This window comes from Chenopodium quinoa, unplaced genomic scaffold (genome assembly GCF_001683475.1).
Source record: "Chenopodium quinoa cultivar QQ74 unplaced genomic scaffold, ASM168347v1, whole genome shotgun sequence".
Taxonomy (NCBI): Eukaryota; Viridiplantae; Streptophyta; class Magnoliopsida; order Caryophyllales; family Amaranthaceae; genus Chenopodium; species Chenopodium quinoa.
In genome coordinates this window covers 4,361,464-4,373,811 of record NW_018744026.1, presented here as the reverse complement: position 1 = coordinate 4,373,811, position 12,348 = coordinate 4,361,464, and the positions used below count along the sequence as shown (strand labels likewise).

General features: G+C 36.3%; 1 protein-coding gene and 1 long non-coding RNA gene across 2 annotated transcripts; one reads left to right on the top strand and one right to left on the bottom strand.

Moving 5' to 3' along the window:
• Positions 1 to 2,259: 2,259 nt before the first annotated feature.
• On the bottom strand, positions 2,260 to 2,817 carry LOC110690261. The gene has a single exon (XM_021867086.1). It carries the CDS (start codon positions 2,815 to 2,817, stop codon positions 2,260 to 2,262), a length of 558 nt encoding a protein of 185 aa, XP_021722778.1.
• Positions 2,818 to 9,461: 6,644 nt separating this feature from the next.
• LOC110690348 lies at positions 9,462 to 10,461 on the top strand. The gene is made up of 3 exons (XR_002505079.1): positions 9,462 to 10,026; positions 10,174 to 10,237; positions 10,345 to 10,461. It is a non-coding gene; the product is annotated as an uncharacterized LOC110690348 (long non-coding RNA).
• The last annotated feature ends 1,887 nt before the right edge of the window (positions 10,462 to 12,348 follow it).

Genomic DNA, 12,348 nt, shown 5'->3' with positions numbered 1-12,348 from the left:
CCTTAATCATACCTTTGAAGCGTGAATTCCACGTAGCAATTTGATTGACAAATGAGGGAGAGAATAGAGCCCCAAGCATTGCTCCTCTACTTAGTCCACGAGATTCGAACGAGCCGTCCACCAATACTAGATTGGTTGAGTGATTGAAGAAAACCAAGATCACCACCTTTAATGGACTAACCGACCACCCACGATCCACCACTACCACGAACCACCACACTGGCGCCAGGGAGGGGATTGAGAGCCGTGAGAGAGAGAGGAATATGAGAGGGGTTGATCTCGTGTTTGCTAATTTGGGTATGATCTTACTGATCACTGAATGACTTGCTGCATACCCTAGGCACCTAGTCTATTTATAATCACATTATAATTATACTAGGGTTAGGAAGCCCAAACCCTCAAACCTACTCTACATGGCCAGCCATACTAGAGGACGAGGCCCATGATGGGCCTTGTCCTCTCGTGCCCGATCTAGACCCTTTGTGTGACCTTATAGGATCCGTCCAATTGGGCTTTGGGCTATTTTACTAACCCAAAGATCGGTAGTACCTCTAGCTATGATAAAACGACGACCCAAATGTACGAACTTAATTATCTCCATAATTTGATCCATTGATATATCTAGTAATTGCACACGACAAAGACATAAATCCTTCAGGCGCTGCCCACCAAATCTAGATCAAATGACCTAGAGAGGGCACCTTTCCCAATGACCGTATAAATAGGGAGATATCCCCCATTTTTTGGGGCACATTTAATCATTTATTACACCTACCCTACATTCTCTTACATAAGGGAACACCTGATTTTAGAATCCGAGAAGATCTCACTTTAATTTCAACACCTTTTCCTATTCTCGCTCAAGTACTAACTTGATCATCAGAGGCGGAGCTCTAACCACTCGGAGTCTCTATTGTTTTACAGGTACAGGCCGCGTTCAACCAGTCTTCGAGCTGTAACTCTCCCGAGGAACAAAAACTGTAACACCCCCAAATTACTCTCTAATATTTAACAATGCTAATCCAACCTTAGGGAGTAATGTGGGAGTATTACCGCATGATTACGTAAGGCTTAACAGAGTTTTGTAGCGGAAAAACAGTACTTATCTTTTATTAATAATAATAGTAATAATAATAGTTTGATACACTTTCAAAGTAGCTACACCACTAATACTATGTTTACTAAATTAAACTAGGTGATCACCGCCCATCATTCCCAATGTAGCATACAGTTCACGTTGTCCGATCGCCATCACCTATCTACTTATCGAAATGATAAGTAGGGCCAAGCCAAAACAAAACAAATACGTATTAGCCAAAATAGTAATAGTAGTTGAGAGTAGTAGTAGTAGTAGTAGTAGTATTAGTAGTACTTAGTAGTAGTACTAAAATGAGGAATATATGGCTTACTTACGGTGAGTAACGCAAGGAAGGAGATGGAAACAAGGTGGTGGTCGAATTGCGGCGATATGATGGCAGCGAGGAGGTGCTCGTGAGGAGCTCAAGACCACAAATGAAAGCTAAAAGGAGGTGAATATGGGGGAGGAAGGAGAAAGGAGAAGGAAAGTAAGAAGAAAAGTAGGAGATGTGATTAAAATAGCTCATGTTCCATGGCTATTTATAGCCCCAAATCAGGAACTATTCCAACCGATTTCATAAATGCTGCCAACCCAATTAATGCAGCCAACCTAATAAATGTTGTTTGCCTAATAAATGCAGCTGGCCCAATAAATGTTGCTGACCCAATAAATGTAACCGGCCTAATAAATGTTGTGAATATGAGTAGTATTAATATAAGGGTTGATTTTGATTACGGAAGGAGGAATAATTTGGTACTTGTTAGTTTCACTGGGAAGCAAAATACTGGAGGTTGAAATTCCGACAAATTTGAGTTGACTCATATAATTATAAAGCATAATAAAATTATATCTTTGTAAAATCATATATGGACTTAAATAGATATATTTTTTTGTATAATAAAATATTTCGAAAAAATCCATAATTAATAATTAGTAAACGACTTAAAAATACGGGGTATTACAGTCTACCCCCCTTAAAAGAAGTTTCGACCTCGAAACTTGAGTATAAAGTTGGTTAAATATTTCAAGTTAGTACAAATTGATTCATGCACAACTTATATTGACTCAGAAAAACTCTAACTATGACTCTGGCACAATGCATAACTACTCCAAATGTCTCTAAAACTAACCAAAAAGGGCAAAAGCGCGAAACTCTATCGCATTCTACCCCCTTAAAGGAGTTACGCCCCCATAACTCGACTACAGACCTCAGAAAACAACGCTGGGTATCTTTTCCTCATATCTGCTTCGACTTCCCAAGTAGCTTCCTTGGTTTTATGGTTTGACCATAGAACCTTGACTATCTTAACATCCTTGTTCCTAGTGCTTCTCACTTTACTATCCAAAATCTTCACAGGTCTTTCTTCATAAGTCAAGTTTTCGTCCATCTTGATGGTTTCAGGGTGTAAAACATGAGAAACATCTGGTATGTATTTCCGAATTTGGCGCACATGGAACACATTGTGAACTCTTTCTAGCTCATTAGGAAAATCCAACTTGTATGCTACTTTTCCCACCTTTTGGATTATCTCGTACGGTCCAATGTACTTCAAGCTTAACTTTCCTCTTTTCCCAAACCTCATCTCTCCCTTCATCGGAGATATTTTCAATAAAACTTTCTCACCTACTTCATATTCCTCATCCCTCCTCTTCAAATCTGAATAATTCTTTTGACGATCTTGTGCAGATTTAATTTTCTCTTGAATCATCTTTACTTGTTTCACCGTCTCTTCGATCATCTCTGGCCCGAGTGTAACTGTCTCACTTATGTCGTTCCAACATATCAGGCTTCTATACTTTCACCCATACAAAGCCTCAAATGGTGCCATCCCAATACTTGCATGATAACTGTTGTTGTAGGGAAACTATATTAAGTATAAATGATCTTCCCATGAACCATGGTACTCCATAACACATGATCTCAACATATCCTCTAATGTATGTATTGTTCTCTCTATTTGACCATCGGATGTGGGGTGGAATTCAGTGCTCATCAACAACTTAGTCCCCATAGTCTTTTTTAAACTCTGCCAGAAGTTGGATAAGAACCTTGAGTCTCTATCCGAGATGATATCCTTCGGCACACCATGGTATTTCACCACAAATATAACATACGCTATTCCCAATTGGTCCATCGACCATGTACTCCTCATGGGTATGAACATTGCACACTTCGTTAGTCGATCCACTATGACCCAAATTGTATCATTTCCTGCTCGTGTCTTTGGCAAAGCTCCTATGAAATCTACAAAGATCGAATCCCACTTCCATCTAGGCACCTCCATGGATTGAACTTTTCCTTGGGGTCTGTTGTGCTCGATTTTGACCTTTTGACAAGTCAAACATCTAGCCACAAATTCTGCCACTTCCCTTTTCATATTCGGCCACCAGAATGTCTTTTTCATGTCCTTATACAACTTATCCCCTTCGGGATGCATTGAATAAGGAGAGCTATGAGCTTCCTCCATCAACCTTTGCTTCAAATCACCTCGATTATGTGGAACACACCATCTCCCTTTAAACCCCATGCTTCCATCATCGGCTATAGCAAAGTCCAATATTTGCCCTTCCTCGATCTTTTCTTTAATTTTGTTCAAATTCTCTTCCCCAGGCTGACTTTCTCGAATCTCATCATAAATCGACGGTTTTCTCAACAAGGCACCCAAAATTTTCTTTACCTCTTCTTGTTCAAATACTTCCAAATTCATCTTTTGTAACTCCACACATAATTGATCTGGTAGGGTCATCGCATTAACTGCATGACTTGACTTCCTACTTAATGCATCAGCTACAACATTAGCCTTCCCTTCATGATACTGAATCTCTAAGTCGTAATCCTTAATCAACTCCAACCATTGTCGTTGTCTCATGTTCAACTCCTTTTGAGTGAATATATACTTCAAACTCTTGTGATCGGTGAAAATCCTACATGTCACTTCGTACAAGTAGTGTCTCCAAATCTTCAATGCAAATAAAATTGCGGCTAACTCCAAGTCATGGGTCGGGTAATTCACCTCATGGAATATAAAAATTCCTAAAATACTATCAATCTTAATGCAATTCGAAATTTAATTCGAATCTTTATATTCTAAAACAAAGTTTGGACGTTTGCTTAGTCCATATGCACATAATTCACGTAAAGTTCGAAATCATTTTGAATACGTTTCAAACTCTTTAATTTCGGAAATATTATATGTATATATATAGTTATAAGTTGAATATTTGATTCATAATGTGGATTAATTGGACCAATCAGATCCCAGGTAGGAGAGGTTAGGGACGACGTTGCCCTGAGCCCAAGTCCTGCCTAGCCAGAGCTCATTGCCAATCCAATAATCCCCACTATTAATCTTTCTTCATATTAAAGTGGAAAGTAGTTTTTACTTAAATATATACTTTCAGAAAACAAATGCAAAACTCTATCTTATATGCCCTTCTTAGGTCTACCCATCAGTTTTATATTCCAATTTTTATCTTTTTTTAAGACCCGAAAACTGATACCACTTTGTAACACCCCCAAATTACTCTCTAATATTTAACAATGCTAATCCAACTTTAGAGATTAATGAGGGAGTATTTCCGCCACGTGATTAGGTAAGGCTTAACAGAGTTTTGTAGCAGAAAACAGTCCTTATCTTTTATTAATAATAATAGTAATAATAATAGTTTGATACACTTTCAAAGTAGCTACACCACTAATACTATGTTTACTAAATTAAACTAGGTGATCACCGCCCATCATTCCCAATGCAGCATATAGTTCACGTTGTCCGATCGCCATCACTTATCTAGTAGGGCCAAGCCAAAACAAAACAAATACATATTAGCCAAAATGCTAAGTACATACAAATGCTAGACATGTAAAATCAATTTAATTAATTAAACATTCTTTTGAAGAGATTTAACTTTGATAAATCATAATTTATCCAAATCATTCCTGAATAGAAATTCATGTATAAAAACCTGTCAAAAGAACCAATTTTCGAAATAACCAACTTTCCAAAGATAATTCCGAATAGGATGGATCAGTCCATATTTTCATAAATCGTTTTTCCATCTAAGTGTGCACACCTCCAAGCTAGTAACTCCTTTACATAGTGCTATCAAGGGGAAATACTAGGTCATACAAAGTCCATAGTCTTCAACTTACTCCGCATAGTGGGAGTTCAAAATCTAAATATCCAAGGAGTAAATCCTGTTAAATAAATTTTTCAATATCCCATACTCGGGATAATTTAAACAATAAAACTTCCTTTTTAAAACATCTTGAATCTCAGTACAAGTTTATAATCGACCATATGAAATATTGAAACATTAGAGATCAAACACTTAAAACATGTTTCTCCAAAATATATTTTACAATCATTTAAACATGGTTCAAAATCAATTAACATGTAAATCACGTTGCATATAAAAGTCACTTTTAAAAGATCTAGACACTTTTACGTACCTTGATCCTTGCACACAAGTACAGATTTCCTAATTTTGAGCCCGAAATTCCTTCTATAACAAACCAATAATCCTAATCAAATACTTTTCAACCCATAGACACAAGGACTTAGACTATCGACTTTGACTAGTTGTGCATGAACAATTCATTACCATAACCCTTTTATAAAATTAACACTAATTGTATTCATGAAAGTATCTTTAATAATCCATAAATAATAATAATAATAATAATAATAATAATAATAAGGTAGTAGTCTAGTACGTAGGTAGTAGTAGTAGCAAAAATATCAACAGTAACAACTACAATACTAACAACAACAACAACAACAATAAGAATTGAAGAAGAAGAAGAAGAAGTAGTAGTAGTAGTGGTAGTAGTAGTACGTTGCATAGGTGTAGTAGTAGTAATAGTAGTTGAGAGTAGGAGAAAGGAGAAGGAAAGTAAGAAGAGAAGTAGGAGATGTGATGAAAATAGCTCATGTTCCATGGCTATTTATAACCCCAACTCAGGCACTATTCCAACCGATTTCATAAATGCTTGCCAACCTAATTAATGCGGCCAACCTAATAAATGTTGTTGGCCTAATAATTGCAGCTGGCCCAATAAATGTTGCTGACCCAATAAATGTAGTCGGCCTAATAAATGTTATGAATATGAGTAGTATTAATATAAGGGTTGACTTTGATTACGGAAGGAGGAATAATTTGGTACTTGTTAGTTTGACTCGGAAGCAAAATACTGGAGGTTGAAATTCCGACAACTTTGAGTTGAATCATATAATTATAAAGCGTAATAAAATTATATCTTTGTAAAATCATATATGGACTTAAATAGATATTGTTTTTGTATAATAAAATATTTCAGAAAAATCCATAATTAATAATTAGTAAATGGCTTAAAAATACGGGGTATTACAAAATCACCCAAAACACTTCCTGGTCGGGACAGATAAACCACCATTAGCAATGCCTAAGACCCAATGCACTTGATTAGTAGATAACCTAAATTGTTTCCCATCAGGTGCAATAAGCACATTATGCACAGGATCTGTTCGACTCATTATCCAATATACCCAACTGCCGAGGTAAGTGTATTTCACTTGAAGGTGTTAACAACCCATCCAAACCCATTTCATTAACCCAGCATATCCTTCTATCATAAAAAGTATGACATATTCTAGAAAAGATCTCAATACGGCAATTCATATTCGGTGGCTACAAAATTAAGATAACAGATATAATTACTAAAATTAGTTCACCTTCTAAAGTTCAAAGATAAAAATGAAAAACAAGACACTAACTTAAAACTTACCCTCCCATACATTTCAACTTGCTGCTTAATAACCTCACCCTTTCTCTTCACTTGACCACCAACGCTAATAGAATCATCTTTGATAAGATTAACATCATCAATTTGAAATGGATCGTTTTAAATTTGAATTGGGTTCAAATAAGCTAATCAAATCAATACAATATCTATCAATAGCCATACCATAAACAATTAGTTCAGAGACTTTAACTTGAGGACTTGCTGAATGAGTCCTAACCTGTACAGATAAAAATTGCACAAATCCACTTTTCACTAACCAATTGACTACACTTAACACATTTTCAATTGGAATTGAACACCAAAACTATTATAATTTATTGTTCTTGGAATCTCACGAAGAGTTTTTGAGAATTTTTGCATTATCTCCAATTGAGAACCTATAATCATTCCAAAGTTAATACACTACATCATAAAACCCGTTATTATGATCTGCTTAGGATTATTCAGCTTAGCATTTCAGCACTTCATCGGTTGAGCAATTCAGCAATTTAATAATCAAATAATTCAACAATAGAGCATTTTAGAAATTTAGCAAACCAACGGAGCAATTCAGCAATTGAGCATTTCACCAATTTAAGAAGGTCAGAGATGGATGAGTATTTGGGACAGGCCGGTATTCTTAGGAAGTAATAATTTAGGAAGGGCAGAGATGGACGAGTTTCCAGAAAGGGATGTAGTAGAGGATGAAATAGAGGGGTGTGATCAGATAGGGGCATTGATTGAAATATTCCCTAGTGGTGAAGATGATGAGGTTGTTAATACAGAAAAGCTGGACAACATTTCTCTTACACCAATGGGGGAGACCTCTTCCCCAATTAGGCCAATTCAGACCATTCAGACCCCTAAAACTATTTCAAAAAATAAGGTATCTGTAATGACCTCTGTTGAACCTCCAAAAGTTGGAATGGTGTTCAATGGTTGGCAAGAAATAGAGGAATATTATAAATCATACGCAGAGCAATGTTAGCAGAGGTTCAAAGTGCATTTACGAACGCGTTTTTGAGAATTTTCACAATATCTCCAATTGAGAACCTGGAATCATTTCCAAAATTAATACACTACATCATAAAACCCATTATTATGATAAGCTTAGGATTATTCAGCTTAGCATTTCATCACTTCATCAGTTGAGCAATTCAGCAATTTAGTAATCAAGAAATTCAACAATAGAGCATTTTAGAAATTTAGCAAACCAACAGAGCAATTCAGCAATTGAGCATTTCACCAATTTAAGAAGGTTAGAGATGGATGAGTATTTGGGACAGGTCGGTATTCTTAGGAAGTAATTTAGGAAGGGCAGATATGGACGAGTTTTTAGAAAGGTATGTAGTAGAGGATGAAATAGAGTGGTGTGATCAGATAGGGGCATTGATTGAAATATGCCCTACTGGTGAAGATGATGAGTTTGTAAATACAGACAAGCTGGACAACATTTCTCTTACACCAATGGGGGAGACCTCTTTCCCAATTAGGCCAATTCATACAATTCAAACCCCTAAAACTATTTCAAAAAATAAGGTATCTGTAATGACCTCTGTTGAACCTCCAAAAGTTGGAATGGTGTTCAATGGTTGGCAAGAAATAGAGGAATATTATAAATCATACGCAGAGAAATGTGGCTTTAGAGTTAGCAGGGGTTTAAAGTGCATTTACAAACGAGTTTTTGAGAATTTTTGCATTATCTCCAATTGAGAACCTGGAATCATTTCCAAAATTAATACATTACATCATAAACCAGTTATTATGACCAGCTTAGGATTATTCAACTTAGCATTTCAGCACCTCATCAATTGAGCAATTCAACAATTCAAAAATCAAGCAATTCAACAATACAACGGAGGAATTCAACAATTGAGCATTTTAGAAATTGAGCATTTTAGCAATTGAGTTCTAGAAGAAATTGAGCAAACTAGCAGAGCAATTCAGCAATTGAACAGAGTTAAAACAACATGCTACTCATTGACATAAAGTTCATCTCAAACAACATGTACATACCTAATAGCCTTAAATACACACCTCAATAGCGAAGAACTACTAACCACAACACAACGAACAACTCAAGCACATCGAATAGCTCAAGCACAAATCAAGCATGGGTTTCGATATCGCGAAACCTCAGTCACTACTTAACAAAAGAATGTTAACAACATTGCGAGCTCATAATCAGTGGAAGGAAGCCGAAATCATCCTACGCCATGTAGATTCAAGTATCGCCCTTGCCTTTTCTCGCTCCTAGGGTTTCGATTTCTCAGTTTCTCCCTCGTATTTTCGTTGCTTTCCACTTTACTTACACCGTTAGTCCGTTAGTGTAAGTTAATGCTGTAATTACATCTACACCCCTATACTTTATGTCGTGTTGACGATATATATATATATATATATATATATATATATATTTATATATATATATTGTACTTTGGTATGGGGCGATGACCGCCTATACTAGATAGTGGCATATACTCCCCCCATTAGGATTTTTGATTCAATTATTATATACTAGTTTTGTGCCCCGTGCGATGCCCGGGTTGTTTATGGACTTTTAAGATAAAATTATATTATGATTCAATTTAATTGAAAATAGAATTCTTAATTAACCTTTTTTTGCCACAAAGTCTATCTATATTTATCCAATGTGGTACGACACTTGGTGCGTGAAAAATTAAAACGCTAAATGATGTTGTCTTGTGGCCTAATTATAAGTTTATTATTTTGTATTTTATTGAAAACAAAACTCTAAACTAACAATCTTATTCTAAATTAACTTTTTATCTTATGAAATCTATCCAAATATATCTAGGGTGGTGCGACACTTGGCGATTTTTATGTATAAAGTCTATTAAAATCTATCTAAGGTGGCGCGACACTTGACGAAAAGTTGAAAAGCCAAATGTCGCTATTTCGTGACCTGGCTAAAAGTTTTGCTTTATATATTAGTTATTATATGATTCATTAGAGCTAAATCTCTTAGTAGATGTCATATGAATTTATTTATGAATTAAAAAAAAAAAAAAAAAAAAAAAAAGGATTTTGATGTATATAACCTCACGCCCTTGCCTGGCTAGTGACTCTGCTCCCCTCTCTCTCAGTTCTCTATTGAAGCGTACTCAACATCGCACTTCACATTCTCCATCGAATACTTGTATCCTCCATTGAAGCAGCTTCTGAGGTAAGTTGTTGTTTCTCTTAAAGTCATCATGTCAATTTCACAATCTAGGGTTCATCTTTGATACTGTATAATTTAATTTAATTGTCAGTGCAGTAATTTAATTCGGATTGGTACCCAAAATTGTTAATCGAACCAACTAATTGACAGGCCGCAATAATGGGTATTGATCGAAAATCCAAGGATAAAACTAGAAAAAGAAGTGCAGATCAAGGTTTTCTCTTCCTGAATTATTGTTTTACACTCTTAATTAATTACTTTTCTGTTGATATTTGCAATTTTAAGGTAATTTGTGTTGTTGTTGATGTTGTTATTCTGCAGATGAAGGTCATGGCAAACGGCACAAAAAATCAGATGATTATGACAAAGGTAACAAGAAAAGAGACAAATCCCGTCACAGCAAATCTGACAGGCATTCTAAACGTCATTCTGGAAAAGGTTAGAACCATCTAGCATTGTTTAATTTTTCTCTCGTAAAATTTATGCCATGTTATTGTGTATAATTATTTGTTTCATGAATTGTGCAATTGCTGAATTTTCTTGTAAGGGTCGATATGATTATTACTCCGTAGTTGTTTGCGAAGTTAATGAGTGTGGTACCTCAAAATCATATTTCCCTAAAGTATGACATCCTACCAAAGGAAAAGGAAGGACCTCAAAGAAAAAAAATCGTGGAAACATACTTGATTACGATACATGGGCGCAAGCGCATCATTATGTCTTGTTCAATTGTCATTGTGAGGAAGTTGAGAAATATATAAGGTAAGATTTGTAACCTGTAGACACCTAAAAATGTCTCCCCAAAACCAAACCCGATGATGAACAACCTTTCACCGCCACTATTAGTCGGGTTCAGTATTTAATCCCGAGAGTGCTTAAAAATCGTATTTAATTAAATTCGTATTTTTTAATAATCCATGGATCAGTCTTAATGTTTGGTCAAAGCATAGTTTTAATTTCAGCCCAAACTTATTATTTAATTTTAGCCCAAACCTTTTTTTATTTTATTGTTTTATTATTTATTTTGGCCCAAACTTTTAATTTATTTTATTTATTTTAGCCCAAATAATAATAAAATTAGAAAATGGCCCGAAATTATCAATCGGCACTTAAAATGCTGAACGAAATTAGGGTTAAAAATTAATTTAGACGGAAAAGCGGGCTGAAAATTCCCGCGTCACAGCAACAGTCCACCGTGTCACGAGAGTCTTTCCCGGCTGACGGTGGGATTTCCAGTGACACTGGAAATCTTCTGTGACACGGGAATCTCCGTGTCCTTTTCGCGTAAACCCTTAACGCGATTTCTCCCCCGTTCATTAAATATTTCCCATGTCACACAAAATGTGCACCGTGTCATGGGATTGTTTCCCGTGTGACGGTGGGATTTCCCGTGTCACGGTACACTTTACAGTGTCGCGGGATACTTTTTTAGGGTTATTATCATTTTAACCAATTGAGCTTAATAATAGTTTGGAGTGAATTGAATCTTTGTTTGTATGCCTTTGAGATCGCAGGAATCACTTTTCACTATAAGAATCGAGTAGAGGCCAATACGGGAAAATGTGACTCCATGACTCACTTCGTACCATCATCCCCAATCCTCCTTTCGTGGTTCCGAACCATATGGAGTTAGTAATCTCATGGATTATGAATGGGGTGTAACCTTCACAAGTCAATCGTTATTTGTTGCCTATCGTTGTCCCTTATCGTGGTTGCCTTTTTATGATCCGTGAACGGTTTACAAGTTCCTTAAAAACTTGTTGGCGGCTCCCTACTTTATTTGTCCCTAATCGTATTATGTCAATTCCCACTTCCTATGAGTGCCAAGCATATTCACACATGCATTTAACGTAGGCGCACTTCGAACGTCGCCTACAATTTGGCGACTCCAATGGGGAGGATTCTTGGTTATTTATCGATTTGAGTGATCGGTATTTAATTAAGATGAGTGGATGAGACTTGAAAGATTCTTGAAAAATATTCCTGTGATCAATTTGGCATTTTTGCATAAGCATAGACGTTTTAACGTTGCATTTAGGTCTGTCTCGTAGGAGAAATTGAATAACTCGATTCCGTACGAAGGAAAACTGGGCACTAGTCAGATTTTCTGACTGTCAGCGTCTGACGGTGTGCAGTACCGTGGCACGGGAATCTCTGCCGTGTCACGGCAGTCCTAAAATCAGTCCAGTGGCTTGTTTTCTCTTTTCACAGTCAACTTCCTTCGATTTTTCTGAAAAAACGTGTGTGTTCTACATGCGTCTTAGCCCCGGGGGATTTAAGCTCTATCAACCCAAAAACGCTCATGGCAATAAAGGTTCATCCAAG